The 26,180-nt window shown below is 38.8% G+C and overlaps 1 protein-coding gene across 1 annotated transcript in view; it reads right to left on the reverse strand.

Moving 5' to 3' along the window:
- UQCC1 (ubiquinol-cytochrome c reductase complex assembly factor 1) overlaps positions 1-26,180 on the reverse strand; it is a 51,086-nt gene that overhangs the window by 8,265 nt on the left and 16,641 nt on the right. The window contains exons 6-7 of the mRNA XM_084296887.1: positions 25,823-25,880; positions 18,433-18,541 (exon numbers count right to left, since the gene is read on the reverse strand). Coding sequence (XP_084153013.1) covers positions 18,433-18,541; positions 25,823-25,880 — 167 coding nt within the window. The remainder of the gene's footprint in view (positions 1-18,432; positions 18,542-25,822; positions 25,881-26,180) is intronic.

Consider the following 26,180-nt stretch of genomic DNA (forward strand, 5'->3'; position numbering starts at 1 on the left):
GTAATTGCTAATAACAAGAAAAAAAATCCGTAACATCTGGAGCTCTTCTAGGGACTTCAGCCCTTTGCCTTCTTTGCAACAATCCATTGTAGAACTGTCACCAGAATAAATGAATGTACCATCATCTAAATTAACATACAGAACTACCTTAGTTCATATATATTTTATATATATGTGTATATATGTATTTTTTGTACATCTTTCTACTACATTGAAACTTTTCATTAAAGCACTCTGTGATCCCACATTCCGCCTGCCAAACTACAGCGTGCACACTGCATTTTCGTTACTATATTGCAATGAGAAATCTTATCTTCAGCCTCAAGTTCAATATGCATCATTTAACAGCCAGATGCTGAGTATTACTGCTACATCAGGCAGTTTACTATATCAAATCCCAGTTAAGGGTTCGTATTCTAACAAAATTTCTAGGAAAGTAAGAGCAGACTGTTTCATTGTGTACACTATACGTGTATGGAACTATCATACATATAGGTGTACAGTTAAAAAGAAAGGTGCTTTAGGATAAGCCTATACTAATCTCTGGTTGGATGGAGAATCTTCTTTCATAATCAATCTCCTCTCCATCCCTCCCTACCAGCTTTGGTTTACACTGCAGAGAAGTCTGTCTCAAAGAGCACTAGCTGGAAAATGTGCTGGGATGTGCTCTGCCTGCTAAGAGATATCCAGGTCATAGGATCAGCCCAACACCAGCACCACATAAGGATTCAGCCCATGCATCAGGGATGCTGGATCATTAACTGCTTCCCTCAACATGCATGTTCCTGCTAGGCCACAGTACACACTAGTGTGGGCATAGCTGCCATCTCCACAGGCTATGCTACTTGAAAGCATTTTAACAGGAGTATCTTTCTGTTATGGTTTTTGCTCGCATGTATTGTGACATTAAGCTACTTTAACACATTAATCCAACCATAAAGTCAGAAGGGACACTTCCAACTCACCTTGTGCAAGCACTAGTCATTGAATTTCATGCAGCAATTACTCTCTTTAGGCCATAAGTTATGGTTGAACTAGATTTTTTTATGAAGAGATTTCAGCCAGAAGAAATGATTAGATCATAGAACCTGACCCTCTGCATATCACAGGCCATTACATTTCACTGAGTTCCCTCTGTACTAAGCTCAGTAAGTTGTGTTTGGCTAAAGTGTATCACACTCACAGCTGAACATGTGTATCTCATTTCATATTTGAATTTTCTGGCTTTAGCTTCCACCTCCTCATTCTCATTATACCATTCCTTCTAGAATAAAATGTTTCTCCTGTAGAATGTATTTGCTCTTTTGTGTGTACACAGTAAATGTGTCACCACAGTCCTCTTTTCAAACTAAGACAAGGTTGTTAAGGTAATGTTTACACTAGGTACACTGATGTACTGCATCATCAGAGCACTCCCAGAGTAGTCACACTTGTAGTAGCAAAGTAGTGTTTTATGCTGATACAGTAAAATCAGTCCATCTCTTGCGCAAAACTAGTCACACAGCTCTGAGTATCCTTCTGTTGTTATGAAGGAGTCTACTCTGAGGACTTCTGTGAATTCTGTGATTCTATGACTTCTGTTAGCCATGCTGCCACAAACATGAATCACTTCTGTTTACACTTCTGATTACTAGAGCAGTCAGTGTCGGCAGGAGTTCCTGAAGGACATAAAGACTAATCATTCACAATTATTTTTTTGTCAATCCTCAAACATTCAGACTTTTTTTTCCCCCAGACCTTCTCCAAATCTGCATTTGGAAAGAATGACTTATTGTATGTGTTTACATTAGTTATAAATATTATAACCACATACAGTTATATATGGGCTTTTAAGTTTTTGTTGACCTTTTAATAAATGCACATGGCATAAAATGGAAAAGACTGCATACAACCCTTTTACTTCTTCTAATAACATAACTATTACTTGTAGGACAGCAATTTTGAAAGGGACTGAGACTGCAGCTAAGATCAAGAAGATTAAACTAATAAAACAGATTAAAAATACCTCCATAGCAAGGGGACGAAAACGCTAGCTCCTTCAGGCAATCTCGCATAGTTGTGAAATGACAAAGATATTACAGAAAGTATTTTTCCAATCTTTTTTTTTTTTTTTTTTGAGTCTTTTATTAACCATCCTGTTTCTTTGTCTTCAAACAAGGTCAAGCATATTGGCTTGTAATTAGCTGCAGCTGTGATTCCCCATACACTTTAAAATAGTAACTTTTTAAAATAATCTAATTTTCTAATTAAGAGACATTAATTTTGTAATGTACCACAGAAGATAATTAACTCAGAGAACAGTCTTTAAAGCCACCTTAAATGTTCGACATCGTATTAACCTAAAAAAAAAGCTAAATTTATTTAGATTGTATCACAACCAGTTCCTGCCAAAACCTTCAATCTATAAAAACATGTTAATGGAAAAAGACTTTTGCATGCTCTGTTACCTTCATAACAACTGTACAATCATCAATAACACACCTTAGAGCATATCTGTTTTTTAAGCAGACATAGAAAAGCAAGTTATACTACATTATCTACAGATTTCAGGAAAACCTGATGGCCACCCCTACTAGACAGCCAGTATTAAGAAAATGAGGTATGTTTCTATACTGCAGTCTATTAATTTGGAAACTTTGCCATGGTAACAAGTGAAAATGCAGAGTAGGTCACAATACAATCCTAATTATATTAAATATATGGCGGCTTGTTCTGAATTCTTCTTTTCTCTGTAGTATGTGGCTGGCAGAGCTCATTGACAACCTTTCAAGAGAAAGATCATGGAAGAGAGGTCAAATTGCTGTGCTCTCTGTCTAGTTGGGCTGATTCTGTAAGGGTGAGCAGCTGTAGAGAGTTTTTGCTGTAACGCTTCTTTAAAAGACCTACTTGCTAAAAGCCTAAAACCGATCATTAAAATGTTTCTGAATGAACCAGAAGCAAGAATTCTGTCTGAGAAACTGAAAGGAAGCTAAACAAAGAAGCTTCAAAGAGGCACTTGGAGAAGACAGTAGTAAAGCTAAGTAAATTTTTAGGGTAGATATTCAACATGAGCAGGTAACAGAGAACCTGCAAAAGTTGGTCTCATTACTGAGACAAACTTGAATAACTATGAGGAAGTCACACACAATCCTTAGTAGGAAAAAAAATGTAGTGGATCAGACCAAGGATCCACCCAACACACAACAGCAGTCAGATACAGCAAGAGAAGTAAAGAGTGCAAGGTTATCTGTGCTTCCTCAAAGCATTCTCCCAATCACTTTCAGCTCAGGGCATTTCTCAGCCCTTGAGATCTGTTTATATACTAACCTTCAGAAGGTGTTTATTTCAAGCAACTTATCCAGTGAACTCTCTGCATCTACAAGATGTTTCAGCAAAAAGTTCCCTTGTCTACTAACCGTGAGGAGAACCACTGTCTCCTGCTTGTTTCTCTTTAAATTAACACCTACTAGCTTCATCTGATGGCCAAGATGTTTCACTGGATGAGGCAGTGAATAAACAAAGCTCTGTCACCACCTCACTACCACCCAGCATTCTGAGTCCCTCGTATTCCATGTGGTATGATCTGCCCATAGAAAAAGATTTAAAACAACTTGACAAAAATATGGAGCAACAAAATCCCTGTGCTCCTCAAGTTCTAAACTACATGAAAAATATTAGGTAGCTTTTAATATGATTGCAGAGCCACAAAAGGTAGAGTCAATTGTGAGAAGTATTTTAGGAGACCCAAGGAAGTACAGACTGATAAATCCTGACTTCCATTAGTACGAAGTAGTAAAAAAACCACAATAATAAATTTATTAACAATCACAGATAATTATGAATAAATTTCAGCACTGATAAATGTACTAATAGTAGATGTTAAGAAAAAGTAATAATTTATAGAAAAAAAATTACAGAACAATGTACCCTTGCTTAACAGCCACAATTCAAGAAATTAGAGTTTTTAATGGAGCTATCTCAAAAATTTCACCTCAACATTCAATAGTGGAGAAAGACGAATAAGTTTCATAAATTATTATGAACATAATACAGTATTATGAATGTAGTACAAGAGGAACCTCTTCCACCACAAATCCATAGCGTGCCCATACATAAAACGCTGCACATAATACTTTTTCATCTCAGAAAATATATAAAAAAATAAAAAACACAAAATACCAAGAGGATTAGACACATGAGAGGACACATTAGTAGTATTCATGAATGAATGAGAAAGAAGATGGAGAAGGTAAAACCATGAGTGGTATAGAGCAGGTAAACAAGGAATTACTCCTCTCATGAAACCAGATGTAGAAAGAAGCTGATGAAATGTCCAACCAATACATAAAAAATAAACAGGAGTATTTTCTCATGTAGAGAAAAAAATCTCATTAATTTGTAGAAGTCATTGTCACAGTACATTAATACACAAAAAATATGAAAGGGGTCAAAAAAGGACTACATGTTCATAGATGACTGCTCTGCTAGTAGACACTAAATATGACAGTCCTTATGCAACTTTCATATTACACATCAGTGAATGCTGAGAGGACATACCAGAAGTCATGCTACACATTTGTTCTCTTTCTCATACTTTTTCCCAAATATCTCTGGTCATTGTTAGAAATTGTATACTGGATCTTCACCTGACATTAGAAGATGACTACTTAACATGTTCCATTTCATTCATTTTTTGCTGATATTTGCAGAGAGATTGGCATCTCTGTCTATATATCTGTTCCTGTCCTAACTTGCAGCAAGACAGCCACAGACCATTAGATGATCCTGGATTCCAATCATCAGGTTGCTGACCTCATAGAAATTCATCTGAAATAAGCTAGTGTGATTAGAAAAACAAAAGCTATCTTTAGCATAGCTTTTAGTAATCTTACTGGAAGAGGCTACATTTTATGCACAAATACAAGAATGATCTTGTTCATACCAAATAGCATGTTTTCCTTAATTATTTTCTTCCCCAGGGGAAAATACTCTTTCTCCAAGAAGTTTCCAAGTTTCTGTTGAGTTGGAACAAGTATGTCCCCCAAAGCAGTTGCCATCTCCTCTCCAAGAAAACCCTCCACACACAAAAAAGAGTTCATTTTATTTCATTTCAAAATTGAGGAATAATTGCTAGATTCCATGCAATTAGTAAACCTAATCCTTGATGCTAACACCTAGTACTGTACAGCCTTTATCCAGTGACTGAGGTCAGGACAAATGCAAACACTCACTCTCACTATCTAACTTTGAAATTCATTTCTGTAGTGTCCAGCAGCCTGGCTTATTTGTGTTTGCCCCATCAGACTTCACAGTATTTCCTATCACAGCCCTGCTCATACATGGCCTGCCTGGCATTCTCCCATCAGTTCTACATTCGAATAAAATTGAAATTTGAAGTCACAATACTCTCACCTTCTACCAATATTCTGCACCTTCTGGTTTCAATCATAAGCTGAGAAAAACCCAATTTCCCCAAGCACTCCTCCTCCCCAGGGCTTCAAACACACGCATGCCACAGAATAGTTAACAGTTAAATATTTTCTTGCCAATATTTTAAGAGTGCAGAAGGTTCCAAATTGCTGGTAAAATAAACAATGCCAGACTGTGAAAACTCCTGCCTGCCATATACTCTGATGTTAACAAGAGTTTCTTTATTACTGTAACCTTTCAGAAGCGAACAAAAATTATTTCTGTACCCTAGTTCTGCCCTCAAGTAAAAGGCAAAGGAGAAAAGTGAACCATGAAAAAGCCGCATGGTAAGATAACTGTGAGTTTTCCCAATTCTGTATTTCATTCAGACTTGATGCTGCCATGGATAAATAAACTTTCAGAAGATCCTAAAAGAGCAATCAAGGATTTTAAAAAGGCAAAAATTTCCTTTTGCAGTTTCCTAAATAACAGAGATGAAACCTAGATATGCAGTATCTTCTCCCCTGCAAGTACAGAATTAAACAGGAAACACAAAAGGGGAAAATTAGGATACTCTCAGACTTTATTTTCAATCTTCTTGTACACAGCTCTGTCCTCTTGGGCTATCACCACAAACTTCCATCAACTAAATGTGTCTCTATAATTTCCTCAGCTTCAAAAACCAAAGTCTTCATTTAACAGCTACAAATAGAAGAAAACGTTAGTACCTTCAGCATGAACTAGACAAGTGAATATATAGTTCAGGTGATATTCCCAGAACAACTGGTCATTCACAGGAATGCTGCTTTCTGTTACCCTCCACATACATTTGGAGTTATGACATCTATGCCCAAGCCATACAAAAATGAACTCAGATCAGTGTTGCTCATTTTCCATACACCAAGACCTTAGTGACACAGTCTTCCATCCACATTACTCCTTACCATGAGCTGAATCTCCCTTTTTATGTTCAGTCATTCTCATGACCACAAGGCCATGTGATTAATTTGAAAATCAATATGATGCTAGCAACATAGATCTCTTTCTAAGATCAGATATGCTGGTGTTTTGGTTAAATTGTTTTAACCTTTTGCATTATTTCCTACCCTTTGAATATGGAGACAAAAACATTCAAGTTCTAACAGAAATGTAACAATAATTATCTAGTTAATACCAACAGAGAAAGAGTAAGTGCTATGCGTGATCTGAAACAGAAGAAGATAAAACAACTGAGGACAGACAAGGGAATAGAAAGAATTGAATCTACTGAGATTCCCAAAACAGCATGGAAAACAGAAAAGTTTGCTTAGATGTGTACAAAAAAATTGCTTATATTAAAGGAATAAAAGCAAAGGAAAAAACATGAAAGACAGCACTGCAATTATTGAATGCATTGTATTTGCACCATTTATTTTACTGTGGGAGTTGTTAGCAAAAGCAGTCAAAAATAAGGACTTCATAGAACTGGCAGTTTTATGAACAGATAAAACAGGCTGGAGAAGTCAGAAAATGAAGTAACAAAATAAACTGAGCTCTAAGAAAAACATAAACATTTGCAATCCACTTACCTAGCCAGACTACTAGGCACTGCAGTAGGTACATTATAAACATGAAGACATTGCTTCTGCAGCAGAATTTAAGACTGTACTTTGAAGAGTTGTACAACTGAAGTGGCACAGAGCTGCATTCAGGAGAAGAGAGTGTACCCTCAATAAGATTGAGGACAAAACCAAGTTAGGTGGAACTGTGAATCTGCATGAGGGTAGGAGGGCTCTGCAGAGGGATCTGGGCAGGCTGGGTTGATGGGCCAAGGTCAACTGCATGACATTCAACAGGACCAAGTGCCAGGCCCTGAACCTGGGGCACAACAACCCCAGGCAGCAGTGCAGGCCTGGGGAAGAGTGGCTGGAAAGCTGCCTAGCAGAAAGAGACCTGGGGGTGCTGGTCAATAGCCAGCTGCACAGGAGCCAGTAGTGTGCCTAAGTGGCCAAGAAGGCCAAGGGCCTTCTGGCCTGCATCAGAAATAGTGTGGCCAGCAGGACCAGGCAGATGTCAGTCTCTTTTCTCAGGTGACAAGGGATAGAACACAAGGAAATGGTCTCTAATTGCACCAGGGGAGATTTAGATTGGATACTAGGAAGAACTTCTTCACAGAGGTGGTGGTGAAGCATTGAACTGCCTGCTCATGGAAGTGGTAGAGTCCCTGTCCCTGGATGTATTTAGGAGGTGTGTGGATGTGGCAGTGAGGGACATGCTTTAGTGATGGGACTTGGTAGGTCAGGTTGATGGTAGTACTTGGTGATCTTAAAGGTCTTTCCCAATCAAGATAATTTGTTGATTCTAAGACTACCAGCCATCTTCCTCCGTAAACCACTAGAGGCAATTGAAACACAAAAACTAGGGGAGATGGTCTGGAGATTTAACACCATAGTGAGTGACAAGCAGACAAATATGATCATAGCAGTAGTCTTCAGAAGACACATGAATCAAGTCTAGGTCAGAGAAAGAAAAAGATGAGGCACAAGGACAGAAACGGCGGAAAATGCTGAAGATGGCAAATATGCAACTAGTATTTAGCATGGGAAAGCATGTGTTCAGATAAAAAAAAAGGAACTAAAAGAAAGATCTGGGATTGAAAGAATCAAAGTCATGAAGATGCTTCAACTTTCAAGAGTAGGTTTAGCAGAGAAGACAGATCATGAGGTTTATTTGTGGACCTTTGCAATATGAGGCTGCTAGAAGAGTATGACAAACAGAGTCAGCACATGCCTGTGTAAGCAGTGAAGCAGCATGGCAGGAACGGAGAGCAGGCGCAGCTGGCACCATGACTGTAACAGGATTATGATCATCAAAGAAAACAAGAGAATGGAGAGAGGTGGTGGTGCCAGTCTGACATACAGAAAGGAATTCTGCAAGGAAACAAAGAATTAACAGGTAAAAGGAACGGGTAGAGAAATAGACTAATTCTCTAAAAGATAGTTAGGAAGGGAGAAGTATGAGACATACTGACACAGCAATTGTGAAAGCAGGTGAAAAACCTAAAAAGGGAGAAAAGATACAAGCTCAAGTGAATTCAGGCATCAGGGCAATGCAAAAGTTATCAAGAACAATGAGAGGAAGGAAAAACAAAAACCATGCAGAATGGGTGAGGTAAGTTAAGACCTTAAGTAATTACCTACATACTACAAGTAAATGCCAAAATGAGGCATATCAGGAAACAATAATATGGCCAATGCATTATTACAAAAAGTCATCAATGCAGAAGTAAACTAACAAAACCAAAGAGTCAAGCAAAAAAGGCAATGAAAATAGCAGCACCCTGTTCTTATAACAGGAGAGAGTGGTATAGGCTCATCACCACAATTGCACAAATATTGTGGAAGGATGACAAAGATCCTATTAGAGTCGTTGTACTGGCTGACACAGAGACAACAGTCTTGCAGTTCCTTCCGCACAGCGCCCCTTCTTCCACATACACAGCACCATACCAGTTACTAGGAGGAAAATTAACTCTATCCTAGCTGAAACCAGGACATCCTGTAAACAGAGTAGTCTGCAAAGCTGCACACACATTTTCCCTCAGACACAAATGAAGAAAACATAGTTGCTTCAAAATAAAGACAAGAGAAGAGATCCCAAAACCACTTTATCTGTGCCTTGTGGAGACAAGGCCAGAATTTGTGCCAAATGTAGGACTTCAACCACTATTTGTTTGGACAGAATTAGCATTTGGAAACATTCAATGGAAGCTGAATATGTACAGAAAACGACTGGCATGATGTACTCCCATAAAGTCATCAAGCTGCTATGTTTCATAAGAGTTACCATGTTTCTTTTGGGGTCAAATGCTCATGCTCAGTTAATACTACCTGACATGGCATTATTCACAGATAGACGTGCCATGATAGGGTGGCCTAACAGCATCTGCAGAAGAACCAGAGCAGGATTTTCAGCCCTTTCATGTCAGCCCCTCTGCAGCATCCCTGCACCACACTGGAACCCTAACTAATGCTTATGTTATTGTCTTTTCATACAGACATGTACCACAAACATAAAGAAAGCTTAAGTTATACAGATTTTGAAGAGGAAACAAAAGATACCAGTGACATTCGACTGGCAGTGAAAAGCACAAGCAACAATATGATCAAAGTACATGGGGAACCTCTCAATGGTTTGATTTAGAAGAGACATTGGTCTGGGTATTTTTAGTAGAAAGGGAGATTAAAAGTGTATATATATTTTCACTGCAACAGCTTGGTGTTAATAAAGAATTACATCCACATGAGATGCCTGTCTTCGAAGAGACTCCAAAGACTTAGCCAAGCTGATCAGTTGATCTCCGTTGTGGAATTTTGGGACAAACTCCAAAAGAATAGAAAGCTGATAACAGTTTCCTAAACACCTAGCATAACACATTATTCCACCCTGTATTGACCACAGGCAAAGCATAAGATACAGTAAGTGATACACAGAGCAATGACAGGAACCAGGAACACTGAAAACCTAACTGCTAACAGTTCTGCTGAGCCTGGAAATTGAGACAGGTTCACTACCGATCACTTCCCTGTTTCTGCTGTCATCTCTACACTGTGAAAATAAAGATAGTGCAGTTGTGGTGAGAAGCAATTCCATTGCTCAACATTTGAATTCTGGGAATTACATTATGTTCTGGAGAATTTGAGGAACATGAGGCAGCAGTTAACATCTACAACCACAGCACAGTAAAATCAATTTTGGCAAGTGAGTCACACAGGTATATGCGGGGAATAATGAAAAGTATTTCTAGAAAAGTCACACGGCAGCTTCCAGTGTAGTTTTTGCAGGCACCAGAGGAAGGCACAAAACAGATGACAAACACTACCTTAGGGCAACAGAAGCAAATACATCTGGGAAATTTGATTTATTTACTTTTTTTAATACCAGACTTTACAGCAAACTGTGGGCAGGTCAACTGCAAAGAACCCAAGCATATATTATACCTTGATTTCAGTATCAGGTATCCCTGGCAAATCTAGAACTACAATAAAAAGTGAACACGAGAAAGACCCCATTAAGCTCTCATCACCATGCTTACTATTTGTTCCAGACCTCATCATGGTCCAGGTATTTTCAAGGTATTATTACACACACATGCATCTGCCTGCACACTTAAGTTAATAAGATTTCCATAATCACATAATACTAAATTTACTCTGAAAGCAGTACCTGCTGCTCTTTTGCATTTATGAAGTGAGGACTACTGGAAACTCACTAAGAACTTTGGAGCTCTTTGAGAAAGGACCAAGAGTTGATGCTTCTATTCCTTTTTTTTTGCTTGTATTTCTGTTTCTATTATGTGCAGATAGACTTCATACAATAAGAATTGGATTCTAATTTTGAATATGGTGTACATTCTTGGTGACATTCAGAAGGTGAATTTAGGCAAATCAATCAAAATCCACATCCTACTGATGAAGGAAAAGCAATACTTCAACCACATACAAAGCCTCAAAGAACAAGACAAAGCTAACTTTAAAACCAGTTTCTTAATTTCCATCATATTGAACTTGACCTTAAACATGCATTTCTGACTTACCTATTAAACCTTCAACGACACTAGCCAATAAATTGGCATTTTCTGGCCACTATATTCAAGACATCAGAGTACCTCTTGGTGGAAAATATCTCCAAAAGGTTGTTGTTTTTTTAAAAAAAATATCTACTCTGCTGCATAGATGATAATCATTCTGAAATTTTATTCATGCACACTCAGCATGCAATAAATAAAATATGTTTCATTATCCCCTCTGAATCACACAGCTCCTAGCATATGGTGTGACCCCATCATGCTTTCCTACTCAAAATATAGTATTGATAGCTATATGTAAATTTTTTTACTAAAAGCTTTATAGGCTGTTAGCTATCTTGCTAAAACAGCAACTATAATCCCATTTTCTACAGGACTTGTTTTCTGTCTATTATGTTAATCTCAAAACCCTACTCTCATACTGCTAGAGAAACAGACACTACACTTGTGATTTCAAAAACAGTTCAACCACCCAAAGTGAATATTTTTAATTCACTGTGTATGACCATAAGTAACACGTTTCCTTTATGCCCAGGAACACATGTATCCTTGGCACAAAGGATCTTCGGGTCCACAGTATTTTATGTTCTAAACACAAGTGTGTTATACATACATGGCTTCTCTACCTAGAGAATCAGTATTGTGCTTAAGTTTCTACATGTGGATTAGTTTCTTAATAGAGAGAAGAGCCATCATTGTCTTAAATGGGATTGAAGAACTGTCAATAACTGTATAATCCATGATTCTAACCCTGACAAACAGGGGATGGAGAACCCCTGTAACAAAGAAAATCAAGTGAACACTGGCATTATTGGACCCACAAGTGGTGCACAGAACTGATGCAACTTGGCTTTCATGCTCTGAGGAAAAGATCATGGTTTTTTGTTTGTTTGTTTGTTTGTTTTTTAATTAGCAAACACTGAGGAAGTAGAAGTGCCTATGTGATATTGCTTTGATTTTAAAGAACTGTATTGGACCTAATCTCACACGGCTTTTGCATCCACAGCCCAGTTAATCTTCAGATTAGATTAACTACCTGTGGATAATTCAAACATCATTTTTAATGATGTTCTTAATACACTAAATTTAATTAAAACATGTCATACAAAGCTTGCTATCCTATTGAACAAAAAAGCACAAAAATGTATACGGCGATTTTGAATCTCAATACTTTGAGAAGTTGTTTTTTTTTTCTTAAAATAATCATCAATATCTTAACATTTTCCTCCTTAAAATGTCATAGTGAAGTTGCACATTTTAAAATGTACAGACCATTTGAAACTAAAATCTTTCCTCTTTGGCCTTAGATTTTTATTTTAACTTTTTCGACTGTACTAAAAGCTCTCTTCTTTCTTCTATCTCAGAGTTTTTCTGAAAAAAGATTACTACCTTCTCTACATCTTTTGCTTCAGTATACTTTCCTCATCTCAACTACCGCATCTGCTATGCTGCCAGAATACTACATACGCTTTCCTTCTGCCCCAGATCTCCCCTGTTCTCCCATGATAACGTAGTTTCTGTTCTGTGCATCCCAAATTGACTCCATGACTTTCCACGAGATTTTAAAGACCAGCCTGAAAGGGACCCCCCTGATTCTTTAAGTGTAGTAGCTTCTCACTGTAGGTCAATCAACTGCAGTAGTTCAATTCACACAAAGACTGCATTCAATCTTGAAAATTTTATCAATTTTACACTATGTCCTCTCATCTCTGAAAGCCATTCTAGAACCTTACTGGTCTGACTCTGACTGTGATTTCTGAGTCCTTAGGTAAGCGTCAGACTTAATTCTCCACAAAAATAACAACTTTAATTGAACTGTATCAAGTTTAGGAAAGTCCAATAATGTAGGATGTAAACCTAAATTCTGGCTCTGCTTTTCTTTTTTTTTTTTTTTTTTTTTTTTTTTTGCTAGTGTACAGCAAATGGCATTTTAATCTTCTAAAGTCTTTTAATTGTACGAAGAGTATTAAGCCAAAATTGTGTTCAAATTTACAGAGCTAAATTCTGCTCTCAGCTACATTGATGTGAACCATGTTATTGATTCTGATGGTGTTACTTAAGATGTACACCAATGTAACTGAGAACAAATTATGGTCACTGTATATAAACAGCTCTAGCTAAAAGTATAACAAAGACTGTATTGTGCTATGAGCAGCAGAGCCAATAAATGAATTCAAAAGACACCTAGATGTGTTCCTGGAAAAAAAAGGGGGGCAGGGGAGCAGGGGTCTGAGTGGTCTGGTGGGAAAACAGGAAAGTGGGATTAAGATAAATTAAAACATGTTTGGGCATGCTGGGCTTGACAGCCCCTCCTATTCTCATCTCTTTTGCAGCTTTTAGAACACATACAGTTTAAAAATGAATTGTTCTTCTGCAATGAAAAAAACTTATTTCAGAAGCACAATGCTACCACAACACACAAGATTATCACTGCTAAAATGAGCTTACAACAATATACTTGCATTTGAGTGAAGAGTTATGCCCCTTTCCAAAGCTGCATGCAATCTGCATCCAGAAGTAGTAGGGGGGGTTGCCTTTTATTGTGTTTGTTGTTCTTGTTTTTGTTTTAAGAATCACATCTCTATTGTCAGATTACCATCTGAAATTCCATTCCAGGGAACTCCAGCATCCACAAATCCTTCTGATCAGGTCTGTGGCTTCATCTAAGCATATTAAAATACATTCAAACTTGCAACAACTGCTTTTATACACACCCAGTTAGTGAAACAATAAGTTCAGTAAGGTTAATATTCAGGTTGCTGAAGAACTCTGATTGGAAGACAAATAGCAGCAATTTCTAGTAAATTTCTGATTGAATTACCCTTATAAAACGATAAAGCAGCTGCCAGTTTGGACAGTATAAGTCTATTCACTGCAAGCCACAAGGTGGAGATCTCTGGCAAAGCAGGATCGAAAGAAGTCTTTTACCCAGCCTAACGTTACTATTAACACTTTGAGCCATTGCATCAAGCCAATTTTTCTGTTTGTTTTTAAAGTTTGATAGAAATGTCACTAGTGGAAAAATTAAGTAAAGAGCACTGGTTAGCCACAGAACTGGACACACCTGGCTGCAAATCCACCAAAAGAAACTGACTTCATTAGTACAAGGGACAGCAGAGTAAAATTTATATCTGAAATATGCCTGCACCAGTAGAATTTGCTGAGGCCACAGGCTCTCTGTGTGTTTTTACAGCTGTGTCAAGTTTTGGTTTCTGACTCTTGCCGACATTCAGGAGTGCTGAAGGAGCTCAGGCTAACAGGTCCCAAAACTTTGTAGCTGAGATTTAGATTTCAGCAATTTTAACAACCAGTTTTTGAAATAATACAAACTCCATTTGGAGTTGGAGCTGATGTAAATTAGCAGTTAAAATGCCTTGCATTCTATCACTTTCAGCTCCAATGAACTTATATACTTAAGAGCAGACGGAGTATTTCAATAAACTATCCATATCAATTCAGGAATATAATATCAATTTTCTGTATCAAATGTTGTAATTCTTGCTAGATATGAAAACAAGGTGAAGAACTGCAGCTTTGTCTGTCACCAAGTTAATCTAACTGCATCCAACCTGCAAATTTCATACAGGTCCTCTGTCACTTGTACCACAATACAGGAATGTACCAATTGGGGGTTAATATTGACCACTGATACCCTGTATGACAGAAAATCAGGGTATAGAATTTCCATTGCTCCTTTAGGGAGCTCTGCAGTTGATATCTTAGTGCCATAAAATAATTCAGGAAAAGTTTCTTTTCATTTGACTTACTTCTGAGAAAGTCTAAGATTATGAAATCTGAAAGCACCAGCAGTGAAACATTAAAGTCATAATCTTTTCCCTTTATCTACTATTCTTCTCTTGACATATTTAACTATCTTCTTTTGAAGGTTCAATATATACTGACTGCAGGACTAAACTGCTTTAAAATAAAGAGCTTTTATACATATTTCTCAACTGGCTCACAGATTCTTTGTCAGATTGTAAGAGAGAAGGTAAAGAATTACCTCAACTTCTTTTAAGATGAAAGGCTAGAAATACATACATCAAGATTAATAATTAGAACCTAACATCCAGTGTAAGTGTCCTTTATTTATCACTTACCACTCCTAAAGCTGAGATGTGAGAAGTTCAGTGAGCGTACATGAATGTGAAGCGGAAAAAAAGTGAGGAAGGATGAGAAAGCATGGGTGAAAGGAGAATTACCTGTGCAGAGGGATGGGCAAAATGGGACAGTAGGCTAAGATCACTAGCACAGAGGGGAAAAAAAAAGTGAGGATAAGGAGAAAGGGAACAGCTAACCTCTACAAACATCAATGCATAAACTGTTTTTATGCAACAGACAATAAATACTACCAGAAGAGTAAAGACTATTAAATACTAAAAATAAAAACTTGACAAACTAATGACTGAAAGATAAGGAATAATTAAAGGATGAAAGAAAAAACTCTGAACAATTATGAAAGCTATGTTCCTTCACAAATAGGATGGGGCAGAGCACTGTCCTGATTTCCAAGTCTACAAACTAGTACAGCTCACTAGGCTTTCTTAGTGCCTATTCTAGTTAGTTGTTACCTCAAGAGTCCACCTTCTCTCACTTCTCTCATTAAAATCTATGGACTTCTGTGCAGCTAAATTGTACTAAATATACACACAGATGTAGCTGTTTGTGGGATCAAGCCTTTAAATGTGTACATGCTTTCTTTAAGCATCAGCTATTGCTACATAAAAGCTATGTTAAGAGTAGGTTACAGCCAAAAGCATATCTTGATAATGTAAAACATATTGTAGGCATCTTATTATTGCAGTATAAGCATATTTATTATTACATTGCATGATCATCATTACAAAGATTGTGAAATTTTAATTCAAGGACAAACTGAAAAGATGCCTAGCTTGCCAAAGCAAGGAATGAATGGCATTTAAACAACATATGATCTCTTTATAGTTGCATCATACAGCAAACATACAATTAAAAAAGCATATATTAACATCTGAGGCTCCAGATTAGATAAAAACATATACGGAAGCTTTCAATTTTCATCATCTGAGGGGAATTTTGAGAGCAGATGAATAACTCAGTTTGCAGAAATGGAAGCCCTGTGCTTCCCTTCACAAAGAAAGGACAATAAGCCCTATCTTTTTTTTTTTTTTTTTTTTTTCTTCTCAGAGACTACTTAAAAGCATCGATACAGCTCTAACTTACACTATGCCTCGCTTTTGCATTCAACATACTTGTAAGGGTAGCAAACAGCTTTGCTTCTCTTTGCTGTTTGCTGCTGCTTCAAATCACAGAATCACACAGAATCACAGAATTGTAGGGGTTGGTAGGGACCTCAAGGTATCATTGGGTCCAAGCCCCAAATCCTGTAAGGAAAACTAAATGATGACATTTGAGTTTAGTTCATATAAATAAAAACAGCATCATCAAAAAGGAACAGAGAAATAGCTTTCTGTCCAAAAGCAGTATTCTCTCTGTGCCCTGATGGAGTTCAAAGAACCCTGAAGAGATGAGAGGAGGAAGGGGGGGGCAGCTGAGGAGGGGCAATGTGGTTCTGTTTGTTGTTAAAGAGGAGCAACCTTAAATTTACACCTAGGACAAGGCTCTGAACCGTCTCCAGTTTATAAAGAAACATGAAACAGCTGCTATGACATGGAAGACATGGGAAAAGGCCAAAAATGTATAAGCTATTTCATTCAGTCTTTTTCTCTGGTGCTTTTCTTAGACAAGACTATGATAAACAGGAAGTCAAGGCTGAAAGCACAGGACAATGAAAAACTGAAAACATAATACTTGAGAAATACAATCAAATACAGAGAGTTTAGAATAGTTTGTTAATAATTTACAGTGTTTGAAATAAGTAGAGATTTTAGAACAGCTACTTAATAATGTGAGATGTTTGCTATCTGGCCTTCAAAACTTTTTCGTAATGGCATTCAGATCCTCTTTTCAGTGAAATGCTCATGCCCAATCTGCACGCCACAAAATCAACAGTCTGAAACCTGTTATGTCATTATTTACATCATTCTCTGTCTCCTAGAATGAAAAAACACTGGAAGATGTCAAGAACAAACTCTACCTTATACTAGCTATCATCTGATTTGCCCAGGCTCACTCACACTATGGCAGCTGACCACGACATTAGAGATTCCTATATTGGAGGTTTTGTCTTGCCCATTAATGTAGCAAAAAATCCAAGATGCGTAAATTTAGACCTGTCTTAAAAAGCAACCTGCAACATAGTAAAGATAAGAAGTTCCCAACAAATAGAAAAAAATTGCCAATAAATAACCCAAATCAACACTTTCCAAGACCATATGCAAAATGAAAGATCATCAGAAAGAAACTTCTTGAATTACTGTTGGGGGTCTCATACCAAATCCTAACTCACTGGTTAAGTTGCTTGTTCGTCACAAAGAGGTACACTCCTGTCTCTCCCTTGGGTATTTGGCTGAGAACTAAACTTGACAATATGACATTATTGCTATATGAAAACTGTCACTTCTTGAATAGTTTATTTTCATCACAGACAAACCTGTATTTATTTATTTAACCGTACTTTACTTCTTTTTCCACAGCACAGATCTTTCCTAGTCCTGTTCTCTCACTAGAAGCACCATGAAGATAGGCATCCTCAACACCCTCAGGTCTACTGTCACCACTGTCAAATTGGAGTTGAGTTGTCCTTTGTTGGACAACATAGGTGTCCTATGTCCACTGCTTGTGTGTTGTCCTATGTCCACTGCTTCTGCAGTGCCTTGTCTGAAGACCATCACTGACACAAGGATGAAGAAAAGCATTTTAAGGCCAGAAATGACCATTACAACTAGCATAACTTTACTCGTGGCACAGGCAAAAAGACTCAACCCTGTTCTTCCTTCAAACTTAGAAATCAACTATCATTAGAACTACACTTAGAATGTTTCTTTTGTGTTGAAGACTACATACACCAAGAATCCAGAATGAAAAGTAAACTAATGACTATTTAATAGTCATGTGCAGTTAACAAAAACCTTGTTCTTTAGCCTTCCTTTTACTCAGCATCCTGGATACAGAGAAAACTCAAAGCTCTTCTGGAATGACTTATAGCTGCAACTTAAGTTTGACATCAGGTTTCTCCCTACCCCAGCTGCTTAATTCCTGTCCACAAACGCTCATCCTATTACAGCAGCATCCCTGTTTCTGCAATCAGGTAGCAAACTACGTGGAAAATTAATTATTTACAGACAAATCAGTATCTTCATCCAGGCCATGATATGGTTTCAAAAATAAAGTCACGGGCTCGGTACAATAGACAGTGCAGCTGCAGGAACAAGTGACCAAGATTAAGGCTATGTGTACCAGCTTAAGGTAATAAAGAACTACATACGTGGCTATAAATTTATTCTTAAAAATTATTTCAAGTCATGTGAAGTTACAAAAGCATTGGAAGAGATGAATCATCAAAAAAATCAAGATTATCAACACCAAAGATAACTTACCCCCATCACCTTACCACGCTGTTGAACATCCTCCCACATGCAATGAACTATATAGCGACACATGTATTTTCCGGCACGACCCTCTTGCTTCATTCGTACCAAACACATCCTGCAAGAACATAAACATCATATTATTCATAGCTTTCATTTCTTCTTCAAATTTAAAGAATAAATTAAATCTATTTCAGCTTATTTAAGATTCTCCTTAGAGTACGTGCTTTTGTGATCAGGAACAAAGGTTTGTTTTTTTAAATATCCTAAATTTGTCTATTCTGTTCTCAAGAGCTGTATCTGTTGGATTTCGGCCAATTCAGCTATGGGAGAGTGACAGCAAACTCTACTTTGGCTGACAGTACTGTAATCTAGTTAAACAGTACTGCAACCTAAATTCCATAGCCTTAAGAACATATCACTCTTTGGAGTAGGAACAAATATCTTGTCTAATCCTAGGCTAGAAGCCAGCTGTTAATTCGGCCTGGTATACTAAAATGCTGGAAGAGTCTGTCCTAGACAAGTTGCAAAAGCTTAAGCAAGTTACAGACATCACCCAAACTCACTTTAGCATTGTCCTAAATTATTCCAACTACAGGGATCTTAGGATACACATCCAACCACTTGGTAAAACCCCTAAACGCAGTACATGCTAGAAGAAATCACAAGTTTGTGTGTTGTAGGATCTTATTTTGAGAGTCATCACACAGCACTTGTGGGGCAACCATGTGATCAGGCCCAGTCAGCATGGGTTTATGAAAGGCAGATCCTGCTCGACAAACCTGATCTCCTTCTGTGACAAAGTGATGCACTTAGTGGATGAAGGAAAGGCTGTGGACGTGGTCTACCTTGACTTCAGTAAGGCTTTTGACACTGTTTCCCACAGCATTCTCCTCAAGAAACTGGCTGCTCTTGCCTTGGACTTGCGTACGCTTCGTTGGGTTAAAAACTGGCTGGATAGCCATGCCCAAAGAGTTGTGGTGAATGGAGTCAAATCCAGCTGGAGGCCGGTCACTAGTTGCATTCCCCAGGGCTTGGTACTGGGGCTGGTCCTCTTTAACATCTTTATCGATGATATGGATGAGGGGGATAAAGTGCACCCTCGGTAAGTTTGCAGACAACACCAAGTTAGGTGCATGTGTTGATCTGCTTGAGGGTAGGAAGGCTCTGCAGGAGGATCTGGATAGGCTGGACCCATGGGCTGAGGTCAACTGTATGAAGTTCAACAAGGCCAAGAAGGCTTGTATAAGAAGCAGTGTGGCCAGCAGAGCTAGGGAAGTGATTGTCCCCCTGTACTCAGCTCTGGTGAGGCCACACCTCGAGTACTGTGTTCAGTTTTGGGCCCCTCACTACAGGAAGGACATCAAGGTGCTCAAGTGAGTCCAGAGAAGGACAGCAAAGCTGGTGAGGGGTCTGGAGAACAAGTCTGATGAGGAGCAGCTGAGGGAGCTGGGGTTGTTTAGCCTGGAGGAGTCTCAGTGTCAACCTTATCACACTCTACAGGTACCTTAAAGGAAGCTGTATTGAGGTGGGGGTTGGTCTATTCTCCCATGTGCCTGGTGAGAAGATGAGGGGGAAGGAGCTAAAGTTGCACCAGGGGAGGTTTAGGTTGGATATTAGGAAGAACTTCTTTACCGAAAGGGTTGTTAGGCACTCGAAGGGGCTGCCCAGGGAAGTGGTGGAGTCACCATCCCTGGAGGTCTTTAAAAGACGTTTAGACGTAGAGCTTAGTGCTATGGTTTAGTGGAGGACTTGTTAGTGTTAGGTCAGAGGTTGGACTAGGTGATCTTGGGGGTCTCTTCCAACCTAGATGATTCTGCAATCTTACTATGAATACCAGGTTGGGTTGTTTTATTTTTCTTTTTTTTTAATTTATAACAAGTTTTAAAGCCATTTGAAATTAATTGCTGCTATTCAGTTTAAAAAATAAACCACCACCACCACAAATGCATTTCCTTTTATTTCCTCCTACATTTGTAAACAGCATGAACTGAAATACAGGCTATTGCCTCACTAACCTAAGAGACAAGTCCCATCATCAGCCCCACGTTCTCCACTTTACCAGTCAGCTTGGCTCCTGTTTTTCAGATTAGAAGAGCCTGTTTGGGTTGACTAAGTTACTGTGGATGCAGTGAAGCTCAAACATTGAAACTAAAATAAGTCACAGCTTTGCACAGAGACATGCTACAGCTTAGGAACTGCTCACATAAAAGCTTTTTCTCACAACTTTATAAAAGGAACAGAGCAGCACTACTGCAGGCCTCTTTGAAGCAGCCACGTATTACCAATAGTGAATGTACCACAAGAGGTAAAGAAGAGGTTAAGAGGTAAAAAATGATTTATGCATCTGTTCATTCCTTCAGTGGAGATAAGATCTGGGCTTCCCTTCAGACATTAGAAGTATTTGGTGCTCCGTGAATGCCAGCTTAGAGAAAATCATAAACATTTGGAATTTGTCTGTTGGGCTGACCTGTAAAAGGGCAGGTGCCAATCTTTATGATGGATTCTATGTGATGTGCTGATTAGTAAATAAAACTTTGTTTTAACCTGCAAAGATAGAAAAATTTATTGCCAGAGATGAGTCACAGAGTCAAAGAAAACTGAAGGCACCAAAACCTACATTGCTTCTCTACTCTTTTTTTTTTCCCTAAATAGAACCATACATGTAAGTCCCATACAAGGGTCATTCAACTGATGCACCAACAATAAAAGTATAGCCTTTGGGCCAGAATCTGATTCCTAGATGGAGGCTTTTGAAAATGACAGCAACCATTAGAGGCTCCATGGATCTGGCTCCAACATAACACAATCCTAACATAATGAGGTCAGAAGGCCAGAGAGAGGAACTGAGGCATGTCACATAGACATGTGATCATAAGGTGGAGTGACCGTAGTGAGTTTACATGGCAAGGTTTTGGTAGCAGGGGGCTATAGGAGTGCCTTCTGTGAGAAGAATCTAGATGCTGCCCCATGCTAGATAAGGGTCCCACCGCTGACCAGAGCCAAGCCAATAAGTGATGTTGTTTGTGCCTCTGTGAGAACATATTTAAGAAAGAAGAGAAAAAAACACAACACTGCTACACAGCAGCTGGGAGAGAGAGAGGAGGCACCAAGGTCATGAAGAAGAAGGGGGAGAGGTGCTCCAGGCGCCAGAGCAGAAGTCCCCTGCGGCCTGTGGTGAGGACCATGGTGAAGCAGGCTGTCCCCCTGCAGCCCATGGAGTACCACGGTGGAGCAGGTGGACCTGCACTGGTGGAGGCTGCGGCCTGTGGTGGACCCCCACTGGAGCAGATTCCAGGTCAGAGCTGAAGCCCATGGAGAGGGGACCACGCAGGAGCAGGTGACCTGGCAGGTGCTGCTGCCCATGGGGGACCCCGGTTGGAGCAGTGTGCTCCTGATGGTTGGACCCCGTGGTATGGACCCATATCTGGAGCAGTTCTGGAAGAGCTGCTGCCTGTGGGAAGCCCACGCTGGATCAGTTCGGGAAGGATGTTATCCTGTGGGAAGGGACCACACAGCACAGGGGAAGAGAGTGACCAAAAAGGAGCAGTGGCGACAAAGTGCTGTAGACTGACCACAACCCCCATTCCCTCGCCCCACTTGGGGCAAGGAGGTGGAAGAGAGCAGATGGTGGGAAGGCGTTTTTGGTTTCTTTCCTTTGTTCCTCAGTTCTCTAGCTTGTTAGTAATGGGCAATAAATCTTACTATCTCCCTACTCTGAGCCTGTTTTGCCTATCACAATAATTGTTGAGCAAACTCCCCATCCTTATCGCAACCCTTGAGCCCTTGCATTGTATTTTCTCCCCCTTTTCCTTTGAGGAGGGGGAGTGAGAGAGCAGCCATGGTAGAATTTGGGTGCACACCCGAGTAAAACCACCACAATGACAGAGGACCTGGGTAGAGGGTGGGTAGAAAAGGGAACAGGCAACAGTCAGTGAAGGGAACACTGGGATGAGTGGCAATTCCCATTCCAGGAAACAGAGCCATGTAAGAATTCCCAAGGTTTATATTGTGGCAGTGACAACCCCATTTCAGTCTAATAGCACCACTGTCCCAGCAACTAAATGCAATTAAGATGGTAGTAAAAAGTGAATCTGTCAGCATCTTGCCCTCAGAAAAATGGCAAAGCTTTCTGCTAAACCAATGGTCCAGACATCAGGACAGCTGTCTATCTTGCCACAAGTCAAACACACAGCAAGCTTAAAACTTCTTTCTTACTTCCACCAGTTTCAAGACCTTTGTTCCTCTTGTGTATTTATATAATTGACTTGTATGAAAATGTTAATTAGTTATTGTATCCAAAATTTTTTGCTCACTCGTAAGTCAACGAGTTAAAGACTAAGTTTAGAAGTCTAACTCTGGGTTAAGAAAAATATTTTTATGCTTCTCTCACTCAATACACAAGCACAGCAAAAGAAAAAAAAGGAAAAAAAAAAGTGGCTTGGCAAGAATCCCCACAGGCATAAACACTGGTTCCCATCTAGTCTGCCTTAGCAATGGCAAACCAAGAGGAGAGTAGTTCACAGACTAGCAGTTAACAACTGGTCACTGATGAGCAGGAATGGAGTAGTGTTCTGAGTTAAAACTGGCTACCCTTGAAGCCTAAAAGGTTTCTCTGTGTTTGGATGCATAGTGCTGTCATAGAGCTGTTCTGCAGCACCACGAGTGAGATCATGGAAATCTGCAGTTTATTTGAAAATTTGGTAGTGTGTTACTACACCTGCTGTCTGAGGTTTAAAAAAGACACACACTCTTTAAAGACTATAAACATTCTAACTGGATCAACACAGTGTGAAACATTTTATCGTTTCACTACTGAATCTGTTCTGCAGTTTACTCAAATACTGACTCATCTTCGTCAAAGCACGAAAGCAGGATTATTCCAAACTGTCTTTAGAAATCTATCTACCTAACATTTGCTGGATAATTTATGCATGCAGAGAGGTTATGTTAGAAGAAAAATATATGAAAGGATGCCTGAAAAGGAAGAGGAGAACCTTCACCTCTATCTATCTTAGGCAAGAAGTAGCAGTTTCCCACAAGAGCCTCAGCTGTGAGTGTTTCCATCGGTATTCCCGTAATGTCCACTGACTAGCTTATACACCAGAAGCAGCAATTGTCATCACCCCATTCAACTGCTGTAATGTGGCTCAGTACTACGCAATCAAGGTGATAATATGCTTCCACGGATAAAGCCCACTCAGAGCTTCATACTATCCCCTGCATAGCCAGTCATTCTGGCTTCCTCAGTTGTTCCTGAACAACAATTTCTAGGGTTGTGTTACACTAGATCAGAGAAATTACTCTGGCTTAACAACAGAAGTATAAACAAGAATTTTGGAAAGCTATTGCTTTACTCTGTTTAACCCAGATCATTCATGAACGGTCAGCAACTTGGATACTGGAGAAGGAAGTTCCTGAGTAGACTTCAGCTATATGTCATGATATACTTTATTACCAATGGTAGCTTAGAATAATGGTAAGAAGCAGAATTCTGAATTCTTGCTCATTATTCTTTAGAATGTTTGCATGTTATCCTTTGCTTCAGCCTATCAAGTTCACTAACTACTGTATTTACAACCATGTATATTTTTTTGATAGGACACAAGCTAACAGATCTGAGCCTGGCTGCGTAGCCATCTTCCCTCCTCGTGCCTCTGCTTAGGTCAATTAGCCCATTCCCTCAAGGTAAGACAGGAATGCCTCAACTAAATGTCTAAGACAGTCCAGATAAACTTGTTCTTAAAATGTCTTTATTTAAGACTCTCTTGGTGCAATTTTAAGCCCCTTGCTTCCTGTTCTCCTAGGATGAACCATAGACAGATTACTCCCTTTCTTCTGAAGCAGCAAATCTCAAAGTAGTACAGTAACCTCACTCCTTTCTATGCAAATCTGATAATTATTTCTCTGCAAGAACAGTTTTCTACAAACTTGATGGTTCTTCTCCTTTGGACTCTCTCAAACTGCTCAACACTTTAACAAGTGCAGTTTTCCTTATGGGACGCAATACTCAGATGAAGTCTTGCAACAGACTTCGGAGTCTGTTGTCAAATGAAGCAGAGATTTAGTTTCTTCAATGTTGTGTAGTACCTTGCTGTCAACATGTTGACCATACCTTAAGCATAAAAGAACTTCAATGTCCCTCATTAGCTGTCTCCTTAGCACCACAGGCTCAAATTCTTGGCTTTCTCTTATGTAGCAGTGATCTTAAAAAGTTCTCTATCCAGTATTCCTTTTCTATCACAGTTCCCTACCATAGTTGCCTTATTTATTTTTACACCTGTCAGTCATGAGAGAAGATTATACATCTTGACCATGATGCTGGCACAAGGTACATTTTCCTATCAATGCAAAATCAAGATGTGAAAAAGAGAGTTCTTTGCAGATTCATGTTACTCCTCTTTGTTTTCCCCCAGGTATTTACAAATGGTTTGATTTTGAAATTTATTGCAGTAGTTTTCCGAATATCAAAACACGATTGCCTTATTGATTCAATTATTAATGTCCCTTTCACAGGAAACTGTAAGAAATAAACTGCAAGTCTCAACGGTAATCCATTAAATGATTCCACTGATTTCATTAACTGATTCAATGGTTCTGCTAATTTACTCGTTGCTTGGTGAAATGAGCTGCCCCATCTTTCAATATACTGAGGAGACAGGAAATTAAAAAGAGGGAAGGGGAAAAAAAGGAGGCAAGGAAATAAGGGGCCTGTGCGTAAGGCAACTATTTTAGTACAAACTTCCTTTCAGCCTTTGGATAGCTGAGTGCAAGTCTATGTACTTCAGTAATTTTTGTTAAGTGCCAGGTCTTTCATGAAACTGTACTCCCTTGTGCATCCCTCTGACCTTTATGAGTAGGTAATATTAGATGAAGAACAGATTTTTTTTGGCTATTTTCACAAATGAGAAAAGGTGCCAAAACACTTAACGTGTAAGGTGTTAAATATTTTTACATAAAGCCAAGCTGGCATTCACCAACCTGTGTGCACATTTCAGAGGTGCAAGAATAAATGCCAGCGCTATAATTTGTTAAATGCTTCTGACAAGCAGCAACTTTAACCACCACAAATTCTCACAATTTAAAACACTTCTACATAAATTTAAACTTTTCCTAAAACACCCAAATAAGATTTTTCCACACAGGCTAGGCAAGGCTTTTTGAAAACTCATGGCACAGATCATTCCACTACCTAGGAATTCAGAGATTTAAACAATGTTAGCTTCTCCACGGGTCTTTTTGCTCTTTAGTAGAAAACTACCAAAATTCAGTATTTAGTAAATTGAATATAAACATTGTTATCAATAACCATATATCCTACTTCCCCCTCCGCCCCCCATAAGGTACTTATCATTCTATTTCCTAAGAATAGTTATATTACTATTTAAGTTCCACTTACCAGACATGAAGCTGTGCTACAAGGAACCAGGAATTCAAAGTATCAGGCATTTGGCACCCTTGATGGAAACAAAGCTAAATATTAATATGAATTTCATCTTTTTTTTTTCCCCATCTAACAGAAATTCACTCCACCAAAAGCCAAATACATTTTAGTAATTTAATTTCTAGCTCTACATAGTCAATACATATTGGAAGCAAACATCATTTACTGTCAAACATGTGCTTAAAATTTAGAACATGCAGTCATGGGACACTGCAGATTCCAAAAGATTTCATATGCGTAGAACTCAGATAAAATTTATATTAGAAAAAAAAATCCATAACGGAGAATTAAGAAGAAAAATACGTGGCTTCTA

This window comes from Netta rufina, assembly GCF_964035555.1.
Source record: "Netta rufina genome assembly, chromosome: 16".
NCBI lineage: Eukaryota > Metazoa > Chordata > Aves > Anseriformes > Anatidae > Netta > Netta rufina.